Source organism: Protomyctophum bolini (assembly GCF_963924005.1).
Source record: "Protomyctophum bolini genome assembly, chromosome: 5".
NCBI classification, from domain to species: Eukaryota; Metazoa; Chordata; class Actinopteri; order Myctophiformes; family Myctophidae; genus Protomyctophum; species Protomyctophum bolini.
This window is the reverse complement of record NC_137866.1, coordinates 28,289,513-28,313,536: the sequence shown is the minus strand read 5'-3', so window position 1 is coordinate 28,313,536 and position 24,024 is coordinate 28,289,513. Positions and strand designations below refer to the sequence as shown.

At 45.8% G+C, this 24,024-nt stretch overlaps 1 protein-coding gene across 2 annotated transcripts in view; it reads left to right on the top strand.

The window, feature by feature from the left end:
- The first annotated feature begins 6,692 nt into the window (after positions 1–6,692).
- The window catches only part of LOC308316314 (uncharacterized protein), a 42,139-nt gene continuing 24,807 nt past the window's right edge, over positions 6,693–24,024 (top strand). The window contains exons 1-14 of one of the 2 annotated variants that reach the window (XM_080764859.1): positions 6,693–6,738; positions 9,148–9,256; positions 10,849–10,998; positions 11,933–12,078; positions 13,394–13,492; positions 14,092–14,167; positions 14,516–14,723; positions 15,260–15,563; positions 16,064–16,260; positions 17,747–17,852; positions 18,364–18,726; positions 19,291–19,650; positions 20,671–20,943; positions 21,590–21,767. In XM_080764859.1, the coding sequence (XP_080620985.1) occupies positions 10,860–10,998; positions 11,933–12,078; positions 13,394–13,492; positions 14,092–14,167; positions 14,516–14,723; positions 15,260–15,563; positions 16,064–16,260; positions 17,747–17,852; positions 18,364–18,726; positions 19,291–19,650; positions 20,671–20,943; positions 21,590–21,767 (2,449 nt within the window). In that variant the 5' untranslated portion in view covers positions 6,693–6,738; positions 9,148–9,256; positions 10,849–10,859. Of the gene's footprint in view, positions 6,739–9,147; positions 9,257–9,307; positions 9,333–10,848; positions 10,999–11,825; positions 11,890–11,932; positions 12,079–13,393; positions 13,493–14,091; positions 14,168–14,515; positions 14,724–15,259; positions 15,564–16,063; positions 16,261–17,746; positions 17,853–18,363; positions 18,727–19,290; positions 19,651–20,670; positions 20,944–21,589; positions 21,768–24,024 lie in introns of those variants that run through there. The other variant, XM_080764860.1, reaches the window with a different exon arrangement.

The following is a 24,024-nucleotide window of genomic DNA, read 5'->3' as shown; positions in this document are numbered from 1 at the left end:
TATTATTTACAATATTGACATTAGCATCATATAATTTATATTCACTCTTCCACACACAAAACCCAATGTCAATTTAACCACTTTCACTTTCAAACGGCCACCCCCATCTTATAGCCTGGGGACGACGACTGGGGGCCGTGTGGGACCATGAGGCAGGCAGCGAGGCAAGCAGGCAGGCAGGCAGGGGGGCGTGGGTGGGTGTGGGTGCAGCTCTGGTGTATATAGGGTGGTTTTCAACCCTTTTCATATCAAGGGTTCAAGGCTTATTCAGGGATTTGAGGCACGTTTCCCACCATTTATGATGAGATTTAGCCTCTCAGATCCAAAACGAATGAATATTTTGTTGTCGTTGGACAAGAGTTTGTCCAAAATTCCATTCTGTATTGATGTTGGTATCATTAGGAGAGATAACAGGCAAACGTTGAATTACGCAGATGTGTAACAATAATTTAACTCTCCTACGGGTCCATTTGGTTAACAACTCTCCATCATTTATGGCTGCATATGGGGACCACCATGGAACCCCCTCAAGGCCCACTGGTGCAGGTCCCCGGACCACTGGTTGAAAACCACTGGATGGGTGCAGCTCTGGTGTAGGGTACTAGGGTGGTTTATGGGGATGGGAGGGGTGGAGGGGTGAGGGGGTGAGGGGGGAGGGGTGGTTACGGGACAGCAGAGCCAAAGAGGAGGAGGAGGAGACGACACGAAGGAACGGGGCAACATGGTCGCCATGGCAACACAAGCGGCCCAGGCAACTGGTAACTAAGTAACAGAGAGAGAGAGGGGGGGGGGGGAGGGGGAGAGAGAGAGAGAGAGAGAGAGAGAGAGAGAGAGAGAGAGAGAGAGAGAGAGAGAGAGAGAGGGGGGGGGGGAGAGGGGGAGAGAGAGAGAGAGAGGGTGAGATAGGGGGAGGGGGGGTGGTCTGGTTAATCATAAGGAGAGAGAGAGATAAGACTCCAAACAGACCTCTGCCGCCTCTTTATTCTATTCTACCACAAAGTGGGACCTCTTTGGCTCCTCGTCTCCTTCTGCTGACAGCCATATCCCTCTGCTTGTAGATCTGTGAGGCTCTGAGCAGAGCAAAAGAGAGAGAGAGAGAGAGAGAGAGAGAGCATCCTGAAGCCACGACTAATGGGCCTGTGTGTGTGCGTGTGAGTGTGCGCGCGTGCGCGCGCCTTCTTAAAGGTATATATTGTGTACATTGTGTTCGTTGCTATACAGAGGAAACTGTGGTTGGAAACAGGAGAGCCCCCCCCCCCCCCCCCCAACACACACACACACACACACACACACACCCACCCACCCACAGGAAACACTTGTGTTGCAGTTCACAAGCCAAGGAAAATGAAAGCGATGAATCGTGTTTGTGGGGCATACGTTAGTCCGATGTACCAATAGTCCGGCAAACGTGGCCGGTAGAACTCACCCGTGGCTGCCACGTGCTGTTAGGGTTAGGTTTGGGGTATATAGGGTGTCGGACTATTGCGTGTCAGACTGTTAACGCAGAACGCAGTGAGCACTTACTACCAGTAAGACGCGCAAACGCGGGAAGCGAACGCAGCTGAGACCCTGCAGATCATGTCTGTCTGTCTGTGTGTCTGTCCCGCTGTTACTGTATATGTGGACCTGGCCCCTTTTGTGCCCATATATGGAGCTGAGTGGACCTGGCCCCTTTTGTGCCCATATATGGAGCTGAGTGATTGCTGATGCAACACACTCCATATTTGGATAGCGGGACAGACAGACACACACACAGACAGACATGATCTGCTAGGTCTCATAGTAAGTGCTCATTGCATTTGCAACCAGTAAGACGCACAAACGCGGGAAGCGAACGCAGCTCGTACATATTTGGGTTTTGGACTTATAGCTGCTTTGGGGACTCCTTATATGGTTATGGCTGAGTCATGGTGACGTAATCACTCAGCTCCATATATGGGCACAAAAGCGGGACACAAAAGCGGGACAGACAGACGCACACACAGACAGACATGATCTGCTAGGTCTCAAAGTGCTCACTGCGTTCGCAATCACTGCGTTCGCAATCACTGCGTTCGCAATGAGTTTAAATGTTGTCGTTACACTACCAACAACGTTGTTTACTTTAGTTTATAGGGTACTTAAGTCTAGAAAACACATGAAACTGCATCATACCAGCTTAAAATAAAACAATTTACATTCAAAATAGTTGAGGGGAAAAAAATAAAGCCACCATTTATTGTGATGTTGATTACGACACTATAGAGATGGAAAAATGGTTAACATACTGTATGTCTTTACTTCTTGTAATGTGAAAAGGTGACCTGGCCCCCCAAACTCAACAAGAGGCCTCTCTCTCTCTCTCTCTCTCTCTCTCTCCTCTCTCTCTCTCTCTCTCTCTCTCTCTCTCTCTCTCTCTCGGCCTAGAGGAAGCACATGACTCACACAAAGGCAGGGTGTTGTGATCTATGGCTGGTGTTCATGACAGGATCTTTATCTGGGACACAACACCTGTTTTAACCACTTTAACACTAAACCCTATAGTTTTTTTTAAATATATTGCACTATAGGCTATATTAAATTAATACCTCAATAAAGCGGACACATATTTGAGTTGATGGCCTACATAAAAAAGGTTGTGTAGCCATTTACAATTTCAAGTTTGTTTCACCTCATATCTTGCGCGGCCAGACTGTTGCTGTCATATAAGTCTGGAGCTGCTTCTGGTTTCGGTAATGATGTTTTTTCTTTTCCGGGAGCAGGTTATCAGCCCTCAACCCAACCCCCAACCTGGCCAGTGGGTTCACTCTTTGTTTGGTCTCTATACCCTTCGACCTTCGACCTGTTGGGCTGCCGTGGTTGACCCTGCCAGGAGTGCCATACTCCTACTCTTCTTCTTATCGTGTCCACAATACAGTTAGTTACAATACACGCTAGATGTGGTTCAGCCACAGCTGAACACATTGCTGTCCCTTTTCGTTGAACTCTGCCAAGTCCGTTGCTGTGCAGGGATGTTCCAGCAGGGGGCATGTGAGGAGGTGTTGCATGGTCTGCGGCTCAGTGCCACAGTCACACACAATGTCCTCGTCATCAGAAAAACCCCATTTTACGAGAGTGGCTTTTGCTCGCCCAACACCAGATCTTAGTCTATTAAGGCATTTCCACACTGCGTATGTTGAGTCTGCTCCAGGGGGTAGTGCCTCGCTAGCCTTTAGCTCCATCGTTGTAGCTGGTGGGAGATTGCCAGTCCTTTCTTCCCACTGAGTGACTCTCTCACTACTTATGCTCGGTGTTCCGAGCAGAGGGGTGCTATTCAGGAAGTTTTTCCTGGATTTAAGACGGCTTTTGGCTGGCACATGGCCGAAGAGAGGGTGTCTTTCGTCGGTAGACTGTTGTAGCCGCTCTTTTCTGCTTGCTGCATTCCGTCGTATCTCTGGTGGGGCTATGCCTGCCAGGATGTACAAACGGTCTGTGGGTGTAGGTTTCAGACAGCCTGTGATAAGGCGGCAGCTAGCATTAAGGGCGGGGTCCACCTTCTTGGCATGGGCAGATCGCTCCCACACTGGGCAGGCATACTCAGCAGCTGAGTAGCAGAGCGCTAGTGCGGTTGACTTAATAGTCTGTGGGTTAGCACCCCAGGTTGTGCCAGTGAGCTTGCGGATTATGTTGTTCCTCGCACTCACTTTACACTTGGTCTTCTCTGTGTGGGTCTTAAAAGAGAGACATCTATCCAGGGTTACCCCTAGGTAGACAGGGTGCTCACAGTGTTCAAGGGGGGTTCCTGACCAGCTGACCTTCAGTTGGCGCTTGGCTTCACAATTTCGCAGGTGGAAGGCACACACCTGAGTCTTAGATGGGTTTGCACGTAGGTGGTTCTCTTCATAGTAGGGTGTTAGCTCTGCCAGAGCATTAGAGAGTCTGTCTTCCACAACTTTGAAGTTAGTGGCTTGTGCAGCTATGCCGAGATCATCTGCATAGATGTAGCGCTGAGTGTCTGCACTTTTTGGTTGGTCGTTGGTGTAGATGTTAAAGAGAAGTGGTGCAAGCACACTTCCCTGTGGAAGGCCATTCTTGAGTCTTCGCCACCTGCTTTTCTTTCCTCCTAGTTCAACATAGAAGTGCCTGTTTTCAAGCATGCTTTCAATCAGCTCTGTCAGACAGATGTCTCTTGTGGTCTCCAGGATCTTGCTGAGGAGGCGTCTGTGGTTGACTGTGTCATAGGCAGCTGAGAGGTCGACAAACACCACACCGGTTACCATCCCTTCCTCATAACCGTCTTCGATGTGCTGAGTAAGGTTGAGTACTTGGCTAGTTGTCGACTTGCCAGGGCGGAAACCTGCTTGTTCAGGGATGAGGTGTTTGTCAACAAAGGAGCCAATTCTGTTGAGGATCAGACGTTCAAAGAGCTTGTAGGTGTGACTCAAAAGTGAGATTGGTCTGAAGTTCTTGGGAGCGGATGGATCTTTCCCCGGTTTCAGCAGTGCTATAATGTGGGCTTTTTTCCAGATGTTAGGGAGCTTGTGTGTTGATAAGCACTCATTGTAGAGCTGTAGAAGCCACGTCTTTGCCTTGAGACCGAAGTGCTTGATCTGTTCTGTTGCGATGTTATCCAGTCCAATTGCCTTTCCTGGTTTGAGGATAGAGATTCCCTCTTCCAGCTCTTCCATGGTAAGCTGTCTTGTAAAAGCAGGGTCCTCGGTGTATTGCTTGCGGTTCAGCTTGGTCTTTTTCCCTCTCTTTCTACTCTTTCCATTTTCGAGCAATTGGTTGGCAACTTGGTTGGCAGTGACTTTTGGGTGCTGAGGAGCTGCTTTAGGATCGCCCCGTAGCTTGTGAATAAGTGTCCATGCTTTCTTGCTGTTTTTTGACATGTCTGTGGACTCAATAAGAGCGTTCCAGGTCTTGCTTCGCTCTTCGGCAATGCTTTCCATCACCTTCTCGCCTTGGACAGTTGTTTCATCTGAGAAGGGATCTGCTTCAAACATGCTGACGTAGTTGTCATAGAGTCCTGCACAGTCTTTTGAAAGTCCTGGTATATATTCAACTCTACAGCCTCGTGGGATGTATTTCCGAGCAGTTTTCAGCACCAGGTTAGCAAATTGATCGTAGCTCTTGCTAGCTGGTATTATATTTCCGATCTTCTCTTCCAGCCCATTGGTGAAACCTTTCCAGTCTGCTTTCTTGTAGTTGAAACGCCTTTTAAAGGGCACGATGGTTGGGACTACAGCTGCATTGATTAGGATCCCAATGGGACGGTGTTGGGTTGATGGAATAGGGTCCAGCACAGTCTTTTTACACAGTCCAGCGATGTTACTTGTGACCATGGTGAGATCTGGGTTGTAGCCACGTTTCCAGCGAGCACTGAAGAATGAGTGTGGTAGCTTGGGGTCATGGATAAGACTTAGCTGGTTAGTATCCATCCAGTCCTCTACTGCTTCTCCATCCTTGTTCATTTCAGAGTAGCCCCACTGGGTACTGTGGCTGTTGAAGTCACCAATTATGATCTGTGGTTTACTGTGCACTTTAGGGATTGGCTGGGGAAATATGAAGTCTACAGGTGGTGGTTTATAGACAGATGTTATTACAACACTACTGACATAGCCCTATGGGGTCATGTGACATTTTGTAATAAAAAAAAATAATAATAATAATAATAATAAGATGGGGGTTTTATATCCTCTTAGTTACTAGTAGACCTTGTATTGAACTGTAATTCCCTGTGCTTTCTTCTGCAAACTGTAAAGTAATCAATCAATAAATCAATCAATCGATCAATCAATCAAATCAAATCAAAAAGCCTACATGTCAGTTATATGGGGCCACCTAGCCAAAAACGAAACCTAAGGTGTGTTGACCCCCAGGGGTTAACTGGGGACAGGGAGGAACTCCTTATATGGTCAGCACACTCTATCACAAAAAAAAAAACAAGTGATGTTTGAATTAAGTGAAATCACTGAATATACCTTTAAGCAGTAGGCCGCGGCCTATGACTATATGAAGAAGGCCTAGGCCTACTACAACTTTGTTATAAATTAACCCAGTTGAACTAGTGTTGTATTCAGCCTTATAGGTGACGGAACTTAATCTCAAATGTTTTTTTTTCGTTTATTTGCGGTGACATTGTGAATGTGAACTATTCAGGTCGGTTGGCTCGTTTCGACAAAGTAGCCTACAAATAGGTAGGCTTATAGGCCTATAGTCTATAGACCTATACATTCAATCTACGGCATCGAGGTCGCACGACGGCGTCACTTATTTCCCTCCCCACGACAGACTGAAAAATGTCAGAATCGATAAAATAGGCCTACTTGTCTAAAAATCTTTAGGCTACATCAATAAGGTTTGTCGGCAGACGTTTTTTTCAATTATCGGCAAGCGACGCCAGTCGCCCATCGTTGCGACAGAACGGCAGTAGACGGAAATAAACTGTAATTTGAGCCGTTTGTTTGTTCGATTCTTTCAACATGTTGTAGGCTTAGGTTGTAGGCCGATACTTTGACGTTAGTCCCGCCCGGTGGGGGGGCATGGGGGCAGCCCATAGAAGAGTATTAAAACTAAAAGGAGCCCCTTCCCCCCCTTTGTGTAGTCTCACTCGGGACACGCACGCCGTCCAATGGGGGGCGTACGTGGACGGACGTGACGTCACTGGGAGGAAGGTATGCCTATCAGCCTATGTATGTTGTTATTAACACGTAACTAACATGCACGTCGGTAGGGCATGCTCAAGCAAGCTGCTCACACACACTAAGGTTCTCCAAGGTAAGTGAAGCTCTGTTGTTATTATTGTTCTTTATGTTTTATGACACTAATATAGTTTTTGTTTGTGCGCAGTGCACAGCGAAGACCGGTCCGCGCGCGCACGCACGATGCTATGTTGTTGTTATTTGTGATTTAGTTTAAGAGTCTCTTTGTTTGTTGTGAGTTGAGACACTCTAGACAGAAAGACAACACTAGCTTATATGCTTCTTCATGCAAAACAAAGCAGTCTCTCTCTCTAGAATTTCTGTACGCAGGTCTGCAATTCTGCATGTATTATTTTATTAGGCTAAAGGTCCCTATACACACCGGGCGCGATTTTCTTTTACGGTTTCTCCATCGGTTTTACGAAAAACGCGCCCAGTGTGCAACCACCTTAAGGCTACATGTATGTGATGTATTGTCACGAATAGCAGCTAAACGTGCTGGACGTCTTCTCAATTTAACACCACAAAAGCGTTAAAGTGAGCCTGAGGTTTATTGTTTAAACGTGGATCAAATTAATGACTACTAACTATAGCCTACTGGGCTGTAGAACAACAAACAAAGAGTGGATGCTATGGTGGATGGATAGGACACACCGGCCGGCGTTCATACACAACATTACATTACATAAATGTATTATAATCACACACGCGTCTCTCTCTCTCTCCTGAAGTTTCCTCTTTCTTCAAGTCGGAACAGAGTAAGTTAAGTTATGCAAGCCATTCGGAACATTCGCGGCAAAAGAAGGGAGGAGGAGGCGAGCATAAAAGGCTTTAATAACGCGAGAGTTGTAGCACATTGTTACAAAATAGATATAAGACTGTTAGACTGAGTGAGGAAGAGGGGAGAGAGATAGTGAAAGTGTGTCTCACTGTCTCCCATGCCGCGCGCCTCGATCAGTGTGCTAATGATAGCCTACCTGCTAGCCTCTCTCTGGTCTGCTTATGACTGAATCATTACACATTATTGATGATGAGGAGGAAAAACAACCACAATTGCAATGTCTCAGAAAGTAGTCATTCTTTTTCAACAACAAACACATTGGAGACTGCTACTCCTGTCTGCTTGTCTGCACAAAATAACATCTGACAATTTGCTGGTTCCATTTGTACACTCTCAAGAGTTATAGAGTAAGCTATGCGTCCATACTAGTTGTGCTCAGAGTTACAAAGGTGGTTCCTGGACCCCATGTTGAGAACCATTGGTATTATGAGCAACAACCGACTATGTAGTATAGACACCAGTAAAGTGGGGATGGATGGATGGATATACATACATACATATGCCTACAATCTGTATTGCACAGTTCATCAGATGATGATACACAAACTGTAGGCCTATTCAACAGTAGAAAAAGGCCAAGTAAACAGGGCAAGGAATACAATTCATTTCTACAGTATGGTAAAGCTGATGTACATCACAAGTTTAGTTTTTTTTTAAAGCGTTAGTTTTCGTGCATCGGTCCCATTCATCGATGTTGCAGAAACTCGCCTGCAGGTTGAGTTCCGAAATGTCCCAAGAAGCCATAGCAACCCAGTCTGCTGCGCTCTGGGAGAACAGAGCAGCTGGTTTCTTTGTGCCTATATGCTGTCGTTACAGCACGGCTAGAATGATGTTTCAACCAATCAGATTGCTTCCTCAAAACGACCTGTTGTATAATATAAAGGTGTGTGAGCACTGAGCAAGCATATAGCAGAAGATGTTATGATATTCTTCTGGACGTTAGTTAAGGTGCTAGAAAATACACATGTACCTAACTATAAGTGGGTGCCGTGTGACGCAAGTCCAGGGGTGTCATCTATTTGGAATTGTCACTTCAGTTTAACCACTTAGACCAGGGGTGGGCAACTTTGACAATGGAGAGGGCCACTATATTTCCACAAGCACTCTAGAGGGCCACATTGTGTAATAGCCGATCTACAAGCTCAAAGCACTGAGACTCGTTTTGAACATTTTAATACTATAGTAATTAACCTGCAGAGCCACATTAAGCGAAGGTGGGGGCAGCATGTGGCCCCCGGGCTGCCAGGTGCCCATGTAGGCAAAACTGTACTGTGCGTTCTTTTTTCTCTCCAGCCTACAGTACACCAAGTCATAAACCAACTAAGTGGAAAAGGAGGCACTCGAACATACAAGATGCACGACTGGCTCAGATGCAATTCCCAATGTGTTTTTTAGAACGCTCTCTTCACCAAAAATATTTGGCCCACGTTGTGAGCTTTTTATTTTGGTGAATGTTCTACCCTCAGAAGGGAACTATTTACATGACATATATTATATGGATGGCAACAACAATGGAAGTTGTTACATGATCTATTGTTCATTATTGTTATTACTGCTATCCAGTTGCTATTCAGACAGATATTCATGGAGGACTTGAACTTTACAATGGATCTAAAATGAGTGATTTTTTAAATCCCCACACAGAATCTGAATTCTGAATCTGAACCGGCTATCTGAGTCTTGGAATCGGGAGGTTGCCGGTTTGATCCCCGGCACATCTCTCTCAAGTGTCCAACCTGCTCCCGATGATCAGGTTGGTGCCGTGTGTGTGTGTGTGTGTGTGTGTGTGTGTGTGATCTAATACACATTGTAAAGCTCCTTGGAGAAAGGTGGGATATACAAATTTTATTTCATAGTATGTCTCATAATGTCTCTAAATAAGATACATAGCATTATGTGAACAAGTAACCAGCCAACAAACATGCATCTGTAAATTATAACACAGCGTTTTTTGCTTCCGATCTGGTTACGATCATTTGATTTGGATTATCTGCCTATACCGATTTTTCCCGATCAGATCTTTACTTTTATAGAACATGTTTATGCCAAATCACAATAGTACAACATCCACAATCACACATATTATCTAATATCATGATATGGATATAATATCGATAGTAGGGATGTTCCGATCACATGTTTTTTGCTCCCGATTCCGATCATTTGAAAATGACGTGATGATCGGCTCCGATTTTCATGTGATCGGATCGGGACAACCCTAAATCCAAGCATAGCCAAACATAGGCAACACTGAGGGATACAAGGTGGTATGAGTGCTAGTGTAAGGGGTGATCAGGTGAAGTCTGAAGACTGCGCTGAACATGAGCAAGAGATAATGCAGTAGTTGTTGAGAAATAATGACCGATAGGATGTTTTGACATCGAGACGAAGTCGAGGTGTATGATCATCCTTTCACTGTGGAAAGATAATGCATGTGCATACTATTCTTTTCCTTTTTTATCCCACCATTTTCACCCGTGCCATTACCTAAACTGTAATGCACCAGAACGTAGGACGTAGCGTGTGGAAGGAACACGTTATTCCAACCAGTTCCTTTCTCCTCCATCAGGCCAGGGGGAGGTAGTTTAGAGACCAGGATTACCGCATGTTTTTTGTGAGGGTACCTACTACCCACCCTAGGGTACACGGGGAGAACCCGTGTACCCTACAAACCCTCCCGCGCACTCAGATCAGCCAACACAGGGAAGCTGGAAGTACCTTCACAAAAAACGCTGGGACAACGCTCCACACGTCCCAAACTCTTCTCCCTTCTGGCTCCAAAACTGTGGAATGCACTTCCCATTGCAGTCAGAACTGCAGCATCACTCAAAATCTTCCGCCGTAGTCTGAAAACCAGTTACCCTACCCCCTTAGATAGCATTTCTGTAGACTTAGATTTGATACAGACTTATAGCATGTTATGTAGACAGCACTATAGTATAATTGCATTGTACGTAGTCATAGCATGTCATAGTACATATGTATAGCATAGTATAGTATATATGTATAGTTTATATGTATAGTTTCATTATATAGATATTCCACTGTTACACTCTTAGCTTACGCATGTTTCATGATAAATTATTTTTATGTGATGTATTCCCATGCTTTTTTGTTCTTGCTTAATGTAAATCGCTCTGGATTAAGAGCGTCTGCTAAATGCCTAAATTAAATTGTAAATTGAGAACATGCAAACTCCACACACAAAGGCCCTTTCACCGACCCCGCCCTAGGGTATGGGCACTGATGACTGTTGAGCAAGACAATGCTGGCCTGAACACAGGAACACTTTCACACTGTCTATATGTAATTGATAAAAAGCAACCATTTTTTCCTCCCTCCTAGAAAACCTCACCATGGCCACAAACAACACCACGAAAGAGGCTGTGACTCCAGACTCCTTTTTAGATGACAAGAGCAACCGCCAAGACCTGCTGAGGTGGCTCAACAACTTGATGAAGACGAGCTTCACCGATGTGATGCAGACAAACTCAGGTATGACCTGGTCCTGTCAGTCTCAATTACTACATGGCCGCCTTTTCACTATTTGAGATATTAAAATAGCAATTATGTTTTGCATAATCGTCAACCGTTCCCATGGTGAAAAATATCCATACATTTTTGTGGTTGCCTGTTCGAACCCGGGCTCCCCCAGAGTTAGTGTCCAAGTGTCCTTGAGCAAGACACTGAACCCCTAATTGCTCCTGATATGCTGGTTGGTGCCTTGCATTGTTTCCGCCTCCATCGTTGGGTGAATGGGTGAATTGATGCACAATCTATGTAAATCGCCTTGGATAAAGGCGCTATATAAATGCACCATTTACCATTTTAACTTAATATTGTAATTGTGACAGACCAAATGACCCCTGGTCCCCCTTCATCAGAGTTGTTACGATATCCATAGTATTAGTATCGGAAAAGCTGCCAATACTGCCTAAAATGCTGGTATCGGTATCGGCAACAATGTCAGTCTATGGCATAGACTCTATGCCATTCCGATGCAAATGTAATTTATCACACGATGTTTCATTTAACTTTTCCACCAGAGTTGAACCGGTTTGATTATTTTTTCCACGCCTAAGATTGAACAGGCTCAGAGTGTTTTCCACTGAAAAGGAATTGGTTCAGAAGAGTCCGTGTGAAAGTTTGAGACCAATCCGATACCGATATTTCATTTTTATGGCCGATTCCGATAAGGCTACCTGCATGCGTGCATGCATACAGGTACTGCCAGCTCATGGATTGATTGGCTGTTCACCGGCTCTTTTGACGTGAGCAGGGTTAAGTAATGTGTGTGTGTGTGTGTGTGTGCGTGTGTACAGGTGCGTGTCACTGCCAGCTCATGGACTGGCTGTTTCCCGGCTCCATTGACGTGAGCAGGGTTAAGTAACGTGTGTGTGTGTGTGTGTGTGTGTGTGCGTGTGTTCAGGTGCGTGTCACTGCCAGCTCATGGACTGGCTGTTTCCCGGCTCCATTGACGTGAGCAGGGTCAGGTTCCAGGCAGACGGAATGGACGACTATAAACACAACTTCAATCTGCTGCAGGAAGCCTTCAGGGGCCGACACGTCACCAAGGTTCATCTCTAACTATATAACTACCGTATACATTTAACTGTATAACCACTAGTCCGGCAGCCAGGGTTATGGGGTGGGACATTCAGTATATAGTTTTTATTGTTTTGGCCTAAAATATTGTCTATATACATACATTCATGAATCCACTTGCTGACCGGCTGTCGGCAATGTTCCCCCTAAGGTGCGCCCTTGCGTGCGCGCGCACAAGGCCAAATGCTCTCGCGCACAACTGAAATCCGTCGCGCACAGACACAGACGCTGGTGTAAAAAAAACTAAAGTTAATGGTTTCCCCCCCCGAGTATCATCTACACAACAGTAATAATACCTATCCCGAGTCGACATTTGCCCACACTTTATTTAGATTACACAGGCGAGGCGACAGACAGACTCCTCCCCTCCTTTTATTACTCTACTGCAGTCAGTGCTAATGAAACCCCAAGAACCAGATAAGACCATGTTGCTTGGACCCGTGCGTTGGTTGTAATACTTTTATAATACCTCAAAGGCTCTAAAAGAAAAATACCATTACTGCATCAAAAGTAATACCATGCTATAAAAACTGGTCAAACATTGGCCAGATTATTAAATAATAAAGAAAGAGGCAACAATTGTGAAAATAGACGATCTACAAGTTCACAACGAGCTTGTAGATCGTCTATTTTCACCTTTATCTGTGGAACCATTCTGTTGCTTGTCTGGGTGGGGAGTTCCCAGTTCGATTACTTTGTGGAGGTCACAGCCTGAAAAGGTTGAGAACCACTGATATAGACTAACTGAATATTCCTAAAATTGCTAGCCTACCACCTTGATATAAAATAAAAATGTTGTAACTTGCGTAACCTTATGTAACTATTAATTGATTCACTCGTATACCAAAATCCATTTTGAAAAAAGAAAAAAAATCACACCTGTGTGAAGTGAGGGGCGCTCACTTCGCATTATCTAACGTTTTGGATAGTTGGTGTCAAGGTGACGTATGTTTACTCAGTAGTTGCTGATGTCTGCGTTTGTGTGTTTGCTCGGACCGATTTTTTTTAGAGGGAACAAAGGCTGTCGGTATTGAGCAATGTTTTTTCTAGGGGTTTATATGTGACCATACCGTAAACAAGGAAATGTACCGGTATTATAGAAAATTAAAGTCTGCATTTAACAATCGTTAAATACGGTATTAGATTGTGTCAGGCAGAAAGGCCATGCAGGTACCAATTAACATCTTCCTGCTACGAAATGTCATGGTATCGCATGGAATCATTCCTTGTATCATTCCTTCATTGTTTTGTAATAACGTTGAGTGGATCTGGTGTCTTCTTTCAGGACATTCCCGTTGAGGAGCTGGTCAGCAGGGATTTCAAAGCCAGCCTTAACTTCTTGAAGTGGTTCAAAGCCTTCTTCACGGAGAACCTGGACAATCAGGTAAGGGTGGGACGGTGGACTGGTAATCGCTAACGATTATCGTGATTAACAATAAATGAATAAACGTAGGTACCCTCACAATAATCCTGGTCTCTGTACTGCCTCACCCTGGCCAGCCAGGGCGCCTGATGGAGGGGAAAGGAACTGTTTGGAATAACGTGTTCCTTCCACGCGCTACGTCCAACCGGGGTGAAACCCCCCTGTCAGGTGAAAAGAAACGGCTTGGACTCCTCATGCATAGAAGGAACCATGACGTCAGTCCTTTGCTCTCCCCAGGTTGGCGGAGGGAGTGTAGAGCCCAGGATTACATTAGACACTGGGTGAAAAAACGGGTTACAAAATTGCGGGATAAAAATGATATTAAAAAAATTAATAATAATAAACAAAACGATCCTGCATCATACACTAGGAATTAGCGATATTTTTGGTGAATGTTCCCCCCCCGGAATAGGCATGCTGTGGATTTCAAGTGCTTTGACAAAAGTGCCATTTTAGATTTAAGCACATTTTGAATATCGCGATAACATGGTTAATTGCAATGACTTTTGCCACAATAACGGTAACGTGTCATTTTGGTGTCGCCCCATCCCTACAACCAGGAATATGACGTGGTTGCAGCACGAAGCGGACAGGACATCCACCCCACTGGTCCCGTTCCCAACGCCCAGAACCAAAGTATGACTGACTCCATATCAGTCTTACCACGCAAGTCCCCTAACCTCATACTAAATTGTCATTTAGTTTTAGTCATATTGTAGACATCTGAAATGGTCAGATGACAAAGCAGTTGATTTTGTTGACTAAAATGTATTTTGTCGGGCCTTGATATCATCGTAATGCCTGAATTTTTTGATTATTATTACAAAACATAGTAACCACTTCAGCCCTATATACATTTGAAAATAGCAGATCTACAATCTCACAATGCAGCTCGCAATCTCACGGCACTCCATCTTTAAAGTAAAACAAGCAAATACTTTTTTTTCCTCCTCCCCCCCCCCCCACCAATTGCATATTTGACAGAAATCCGTAAAAGGGACTCTGTGTCGGACAGCACGGAGGACGAAGCGTGCAACCACAGGTTGAAGAAAGCCCAGAAGATCCCATACGACCCGGCGTGGAAGGACCATTGCCCGTGGGCCGAGCCCAGCCCCAAAGGAGAGCACAGCACCTACTGCTCTGTGTGCAAGCTGCACCTGAGCACCTCGCACAGGGGCCTCCACGACATCAGGTAAGGAGAACACAGCGCCACCTACTGCTCTGTGTGCAAGCTGCACCTGAGCACCTCGCACAGGGGCCTCCACGACATCAGGTAAGGAGAACACAGCGCCACCTACTGCTCTGTGTGCAAGCTGCACCTGAGCACCTCGCACAGGGGCCTCCACGACATCAGGTAAGGAGAACACAGCGCCACCTACTGCTCTGTGTGCAAGCTCGATCCCGGTTTTGGAGATTGGCGCTTCGACAAAAAAAAACATTGATCAAATAGGGGGTCCGCAACCTAATAAATGTCGATTTGGGGGTCCTTGACATTAAAAAGTTTGAGAACCACTGACATAAAAACTATTTTCTGAAAACTGTCATCATTTAGAAAACATTTGTAGAATCTGGTCTCAGGTCTACATAGGTTAAGTAACTTGAACAATAACCCTAAAAACCATATCAAATAATATCGTGTATTGTGATACTGCGTGAAAAAAACCCATATATCATGAATGATATTGCATTCTTCCATATCGCCCCCTAACCCCTATATCACTCACCCAGGCGCCACGAGGAGTCCACCAAGCACAGGACGCGGTCCCAGAAGACGCACAGAGGTACGGCCAGAGAGACCGCGATGGAGGAGCCGCCGCTGGCCTGCAGCGCGGCCGCCGTTCGCTTCATCCTGAAACACTGCTACTCCGGAGCCTCCTCGCTCAGCGAGCGCGCGGCCAGGCATTACCCGCGCTACATGCTGGGCCTGCGCTACCCCGGAGACGTGGCGAGCTCGTGCAAGCAGACACCCTACAGCCTGTACGTGTACGGAGGGCTGGCGCTCGGCCAGGCCCAAAGCCTGGATGACTCCACGGTAAGGCACACGGGTCACAGTTATCCATTTATATATTGATCGCCCCATGCCCCCTGATCGCAGTTTGTGTGAGATGATCGCAGTTGGTTTTTTTTGCATGATCGTCGATTCCTTTCTGTGTTGAAAAATGTGTTAATTTTCCCATAGACTTTTCAAAATGTATTAATTATTAAAGGTGCATTTTTAATCGGCCGATATCGGCCTATTTATGCCGTATCGGTATCAATCTCAATATAACTCTTTCTGTCACACACTGCCGGACATTGAAATTGTAAACCTATTAAATCACTGTTGTTTGATTGAATACTTTGGCCCGTTTGACTGTCAAGGCTTCAGCCTCCAGGAAGAAACCCTAAATACAAAGTTAATACACCATTGCACATAAAAACGACTCCAGGGTGTCTAATGAAGTACTGTCACCTCATAGACACGTGAAAAAAAAAAAATGTGGCACTCCATCTTTAATGGTCAACTTTTCCATTGGTGCCGGTGACTGACAGCCCTACTGCGCGGTGCTGGCGGGTTACTTTGACGCCAAGGTGTCGCGCTACGTGGTCAGACTGCTGGACGTCGTAGAGGACGGCGGAGGAGGAACCGCCGTAGCGGACGTGGTGAAGAGGTTCGACGACGGGCATGCCGCTAACCTAGTGGCCGTGTACTCCCAGGGCCAGGCTCCGGAGGCTTCGCAGCGCATGTGGTCAGTAAATGGACGTTACTTTAACCCATTTAGACCTGAGGATGCATCTTTTTTTAAATGTTTTTATGTTTTGTGGCTTTCGCCTTTATTTTATATTTTTTATAGAGGGATAGACAGTAGGATGACAGGAAATTGGGAGAGATATGGGGGAGGGGGTGATGACATGCAGTAAAGGCCGTCGAGATCGGGAGTCGTACTGGCACACTGCCAGACTGGATTACCAGCCAAGGTGCCTGGACCGCTGAGCCTACACAAGCTAGATCTACATTCTACACCCAAAACTAAAGAATATTTTGGGCAGGCAAACGTCGATCAAAATAACAATTCCTCTACATTCAAATTATGTAGACTTCTTGTCAATTAAGTAATGCAGATGTTTAAGAATCATTTCACTCTTGAGGGCGTAAAATGCAACCAAATGGAACCTTGTGGGTCCATTTGGTTTCATGTTTCGCTCTCAAGAGTGGTTACCAACTCTCCATTATTTGGCTGTGGACCATCTGGAACCCCCTCAAGGACCACTGGTGGTCCCTGGACCACTGGTTGAAAACCACTCTACTAATTCATGAAATTAACCCGTACCATGTGATACTTGTGGGACAGGGACATGAACCCTCACAATATGATAAGTTGAATGACTGTTCTCCTCCACAGCTCAGCGCTTAGGGACATGAACCCTCACAATATGATAACTTGGAATGAATGTTCTCCTCCACAGCTCAGCGCTTAGGGACATGAACCCTCACAATATGATAACTTGGAATGAATGTTCTCCTCCACAGCTCAGCGCTTAGGGACATGAACCCTCACAATATGATAACTTGGAATGAATGTTCTCCTCCACAGCTCAGCGCTTAGGGACATGAACCCTCACAATATGATAACTTGGAATGAATGTTCTCCTCCACAGCTCAGCGCTTAGGGACATGAACCCTCACAATATGATAACTTGGAATGAATGTTCTCCTCCACAGCTCAGCGCTTAGGGACATGAACCCTCACAATATGATAACTTGGAATGAATGTTCTCCTCCACAGCTCAGCGCTTAGGGACATGAACCCTCACAATATGATAACTTGGAATGAATGTTCTCCTCCACAGCTCAGCACTCAGGGACATGAACCCTCACAATATGATAACTTGGAATGAATGTTCTCCTCCACAGCTCAGCACTCAGGGACATGAACCCTCACAATATGATAACTTGGAATGAATGTTCTCCTCCACAGCTCAGCGCTTAGGGACATGAACCCTCACAATATGATAACTTGGAATGAATGTTCTCCTCCACAGCTCAGCGCTTAGGGACATGAACCCTCACAATATGATAACTTGGAATGAATGTTCTCCTCCACAGCTCAGCGCTCAGGGACATGAACCCTCACAATATGATAACTTGGAATGAATGTTCTCCTCCACAGCTCAGCGCTCAGGGACATGAACCCTCACAATATGATAACTTGGAATGAATGTTCTCCTCCACAGCTCAGCGCTCAGGGACATGAACCCTCACGTGGTGGCCTTAGCGGGGCTGTACGAGGCGGCAGACAGGGCCTGGCGTGCCGCAGCCGCCAAGGTCTCTCTCTCTCAGGTTTGGAATTGTTTTGGATTTTGCTCTTTGTTTATCAGCTTCCAGATCTGATCATCAATGATCAGACTTTCTAGTCTAGTCACGCCACGTGGTCTAGTAGCGATGTAGTGGTGAGATTTTCATGATTGGCTGGCCTCTAAGCCAATGGGAGACTAGCCCTCTACGGCCAATGGGACACTAACCCATTCAGGACAGGAACCCCTTTTGGTGTTTTAAGCATTATGTTATACTTTATCTATTGAAAAATAGTTAAAATGTGTCGCAAATCTTTGAATATATGTTCTTTCAGAGCAAACGTTTTTAACTCAAATCTTTGCTTCTGGGGGGGTCCCTGGAACAACATATTTTCAGATGGGGGTCGGCGGCCAAATACATATAATTCTGGCGGTCCTTGACATGAAATAGTTTAAAACCACTGACATAGAATCATAAGTTTTTCAGAAGAATGTCATGATTTAGAAGACATTTGTAGAATCTCAGTCCTAAACGTGTTAACTCTGAGCTCTCTCAGGTCCAGGAGCTGATGGCAGACCTCCACGCCCACCACTGCTCCGCCCCGACTTCGAAGGACGGCCCCCTGATGGCGCTCTTCACCTCCCCCGACGGCGCCGTGCGCAAGACGCCCCCGAATCTCTACGACAACGCCGGCTGTCTCGACCTCTGCCTCGCGGTCGGCAAACTGGCGTGGTCGTGGGACGAACTCGCGGCGTATTTCGAAAGCTGCCGTGGAGAAGACGACGAGGCCGGTGGGGCCGAGGCCATCCGCTCGCGGCTGCAGGACGCCGGACTCAGGGCCACGGTCATGTTCCTGGAGCACGCCATGGGCCCTCTGCACCACTTCCAGAAACACCTGCAGCACGCAACCTCCACCAAGGTTAGCATGGGTTCTCTTTTTTCTTATTTTTCAATTTCTTTTTACCCAGGCCCCTTTTCCACCGGTTGGGCACCGGTTCAGTTATTTTTGGTTCTTTGTCCATGAGCCAGAGCTCCAAAATTGTCCACTCAATTCATAATTAACGTTCCAATTTTGGAGGACTGGCTCATGGACTAAAAAACAATCCAACCGGTGGAAAAGGGATCCCAGTGCCAATTATCTAATGTAATCCTGGTCTCTACACTCCCTCTGCCAACCTGGGGAGATCGACGGACTGACCTCATGCTTCCTTCAATGCATGAGGAGTCCAAGCTGCTTCTTTTCACCTGACAGAGGGGAGTTTCCCCGGCCGGACGTATTGAGTGGAAGGAACACGTTATTCCGACCAGTTCCTTGTCCCTCCATCAGGCGCAACGGCTGGCCAGGGGGAGGCAGTTTAGAGACTTTTTATGGGTTCCACATTATGTCATTATTCATTATAGTATATATATGTATATATATATATTTTTTCTTCTTCTAATTCAGTTAGAAACCTGACCTAACCTGACTTTCCGCTCCCTCCAGGCCGACTTGGCGTGCGTCCTGGAAGCAGCCGGCTCCATGCTGCACACCTACGCCCACCGCCTCTTGCAGCCTCAAGCCGCCGCGTGCTTCCTCGAGGGGAGCGCAGACCTCAGGGACAAATCCTCCTGGCTGCCGGCAGGCGAGCTGGTGGGCTACGCAGGCGGCGGTCCCGACCTGCAGCTCTTCCTGAAGACGTGCGAGGGAACCACGACGTCGGAGGCTCTGCGGGAGCTGGCGGGGTCCTTCTACGAGGTGGTGACACGCAGCCTGGCCGAGTCGCTGCCGCTCCGCGCCGCGGCCCTGAAGACCATGGCCCAGCTCCTTGACCCTTCCAGGAGGCTGGACGTCACGTCGGAGGCGGTCAGTGGTGGTCATTTTGACAGCAAGTTTCCAATTTAGTCTTAATAGGCCCAAACCACATAATAATAATAATAATAATACATTTTATTTATATGGCGCCTTTCAGGTCACTCAAGGTCACCTAACAAAACAGAAAAGAAATACAATACAATAAAGCAAGTTTTAAAAAAACACACAAAGGCCTGCAGCAGACTTCTACTCAAGGTGGGAGTAGGCTTGTCTGAAAAGGTGAGTTTTGAGGTGGGATTTGAAGGTGGGGAGTGAGTCCATGTTACGAATGTCGGGGGGAAGGCTGTTCCAGAGGCGAGGGGCAGAGCGGCTGAAAGCTCTACCCCCCATGGTGGACAAACGAGCTGGGGGAACAGTGAGGTTGGTGGAGGAGGCAGACCTAAGTGACCGGGTGGGAGTGTTCACATGGCGGCTTTGAATCGTTATCACATGCAATGCAGCCAGTATGGACATTTCCTACATATTGACATTGTTGGCAGACATTGTCCGACATTATTAACCGTAACCTTGAATCTAACCCTAAAGGTCGTTGCGGACTGGGCGAGTTTTTCGGAAAGCCGCCGGGAAAAACATTGCTAAACATCCGAAAAAAGGCAGTAGTGTTTATGTTTATGTTTATGTTTATTTATTTGATATGGACATAACAATCACATTGCTCATTGCACAATTGTACAACTTGTAGATGCATCGTTTACAGTGTTAGCACGAGTGCTAGTTTTCACCACTTGTCCATAGGAGACTTTTCTGAAAATACAAAGTTAAAAGAACACCCAATCTAAAAATAAGAAGTACATTCAATAAGAAGTACATTCAAGTGAAATTTACAGTACACATTACAAGTTACAGTACACATTACATAACCTCCAGTACAAAAGTAAACATAATCATTCTCGTGACCAGTCAGGAGCTATACATGTGAGCACAGTTGATCTGATTTCAACCATAGTTTGAGACCTCTATAGAACACATTACTGAGAGCTATAATAATCTATGATCCCATCCATCCCATAGGTGAGAGAGCTCGGCAGCACCCTGGGCCTGTGCAAGAGCTCGGGGGAGGCGTGCTCGCTCAGCGTCGACTTCCTGGAGTTCCACAACGCGAAGCGGGTCGAGGTCCAGAAGAGAGACGACGGGTCAGCGGTGGCGTCGTCCTCGGCGTCCGTGGAGCAGCGCTGGAGCGCCGTCCTGAAGGACACAGAGTCCACATCCGTCCTCAGGAAGCTGCTGCTCGGCCTCATGTCTCTGCCCTGTCCTCCGCTGGAGGCGCGTCGCCTCTACGATCAGGTACGCTATCGGTCACACGCGGGGACATAAATCCTGTCAGTTTTCTGAAAAACCCTATGTTTCTATGTAAGTCGTTCTCAAACATTTTCATGTCAAGGACCCCCAAAACTATATGTAATTGGCTGCCGACCCCCCATCTGAAAATGTTGTTCCAGGGACCTCCCAGAAGCAAAGATAAGAGTTCAAAACATTCGCTCTGAAAGATATAATATATTCAAAGATTTGCACCACATTTTCACGATTCTTTTCAAAAATAGCAGATCTAGATTTGCTATTTTAGCGATGCAAGCCACTGAGGTCGATGCTGAGAGTGCATTGGGTCTGTATTAGAATATGACAACAAGACACTGAGGTGCTGAGATGGGGCATTGGGTCTGTCATTAGGCTCCTAAAAGACAGCGGCCTCCTCTGTGTCTCCTGTGTTTTCTGTGTGTCGCTTGCTCCCCTGGCTGTCTTCTGCCCTCCTCCCATGATTGAAATACCCCTTGAGATACAATATCTCGTTTTCGAGAGGGTCCTCCCCCCCCGTGAAGCAAGCAGGGAGCAAGCTTGTCTCGTCAGACGTGCTACCTCTTTGATGTGGCGTGTGATGATGTCCAGTGCATCATCTCCATCTCCGCTGTGTCTCCTTCCACTGTGCTCTCAGGCCGTCCTGAATGGAGACGCGCTGCTGTTCTCTGGACGTGAGGAGACGGAGACGCCTGGGACCACCACCGGAGAGGAGGCGGAGTCTGACAGCGCCTCCTGCACCACCCCCTCCCATGGGAGGACCAATCGCAGCACGTCCCCCCAGAGGAGGAGCAAGACACATCCCGGCGTGTCGGGTGAGTGGTGATCTTTTGTGTCATATTGTAATGATGATGGCTTTCCTTGATGACAAATTATACAGAATAGCAGATGCTCACAGTGAGATTGTAGATCTGCTAATTTTGAGGGGAAAAAAATCATGAAAATCTTTGAATAGATTTTTTAAAGCGAACATTGTTTATTTACTCAAATCTTTCCTTCTAGGGCAGTGGTTTTCAACCAGTGGTCCTTGAGGGGGTTCCAGGTGGTCCCCAGCTAAATGATGGATAGACCCCTTATAGATCTTTAACTATCTTGAGAGCGTAAAATGAAACCAAATGGACCCGTACAGGTTCGTTTGGTTTCATTTTACGCTCTCAAGAGTTAAATTATTGTTAAACAACTGCATTACTTCAGTTACAAGAAGTCTACACAACAAGAATGTAGAAGAATTGTTATTTTGATCCACGGTTGCCTGTGGTCTTTTATTGGGTCGACTATCTTAAATCTCACACAATGGTGGTCCGCGGCGCTGCGGCGCAGACGCAGAATAGATAATGGGCCTTGATGTGAAAAGGGTTGAAAAGCACTGTTCTAGGGCGTCCCCTGGACCATAATATTCTGAGATGGTTGGGTCTGAAAAGCACTGTTCTAGGGCGTCCCCTGGACCATAATATTCTGAGATGGTTGGGTCTGAAAAGCACTGTTCTAGAGGGTCCCCTGGACCATAATATTCTGAGATGGTTGGGTCTGAAAAGCACTGTTCTAGGGCGTCCCCTGGACCATAATATTCTGAGATGGTTGGGTCTGAAAAGCACTGTTCTAGGGCGTCCCCTGGACCATAATATTCTGAGATGGTTGGGTCTGAAAAGCACTGTTCTAGGGTGTCCCCTGGACCATAATATTCTGAGATGGTTGGGTCTGAAAAGCACTGTTCTAGGGCGTCCCCTGGACCATAATATTCTGAGATGGTTAGGTCTGCCGGCCACATACACATATAATACTTTTGGGTGGTCCTTGTCATTCCTTGACACATTTGAGAACCACTGAACTGATATAGAAACGTTACTTTTTTTTCTTTCTTTAGGATTTAGACGACATTCTGTAGACTGGGCCTCGGGCCTTAATGGGTTAAAGGACACCTTTAGTTTTTTCCAACCAAGGTTCATGTTTTAGGTTGTTATTAGATAAAGTAAAAGATGAGGGTAAATTATTTTTCATTTGCTGCTTTCTTTCGTTTTAGCGATTTTAGCTATTTTTGACAGGGGGGCGGTGGCATTCGAACATGGTTACATTACATTACATTAGATATGTATTTTTATTTTTACAAAACAATATGGTGATTTATTGTTTTATTATTTACTATAGTGCTACCTAGACCCTATATATCTGGCCACAAAAGATCCCAGGATCTATTGAATGTGACAAACTGATATATTGAGCCTATGACACACAGTATGGCATCCCACTAGTATCTCTACCTTCACATTCAGTAAATCCTGTGATCTTTTGTGGCCAGATGTACTAGATGTCTAAATAAGGAAATCGCCTTAAAATTTCTTAACAAATGACGTATTTAGCCCCCAAGTCAAAAATTGCTAAAATCACTAAAACAAAACATTAAGCAGCAAACGAAATAAATAAATAAAATAAGACTCACCTTTTACTTTGTCTAATAACGACCTAAAACATGGACCTTGGTTGGGAAAAAAAACTAAAGTAGTCCTTTTTAAGCTTGAGGTGCAACACAATGCCCTTAACGACGCATTGTGTTGTGTTCCAGATCTGGTGAAGACGTGTGAAATCCGCCTGACCAAAATTTAAAGTAAGAAAGACGTTCTCACTCAAAGCCCAGTTCATGCTCGTTCAGTCGCACCACGTTGTCGCACGCCGGGAGCGTGAGACACAGCCGTGCAACGGAGCATCACTTGGGCATTAGAAATTATATAATGATTTATATTTGGTGCATCATTTTAGTCATTGAGCAGTTGAGACGAATAACAGTCTTAAGTACGTAATAGTTATCCATAATGTATAAATGTGACCAAATTTGACTGAGGGACTGCCATTGGATTTATTTTTTATTTTTGGAGACATGGCTTATAGAATAATGTCTTGCAGAAAACAGCGAGTTGAGAAAACAGGCTTGAAAGGTTCACTTTTGTGGTCTCTTAACATTACACCTAGCTACATGTTTAAGCATTTATTTCATATTTACATTTCAGCTCTGACACTTATTTCAGACATGCTCTGTATGTGAAGAGTGCCTGTGCTATTAACTAATTTTTTGGGGGA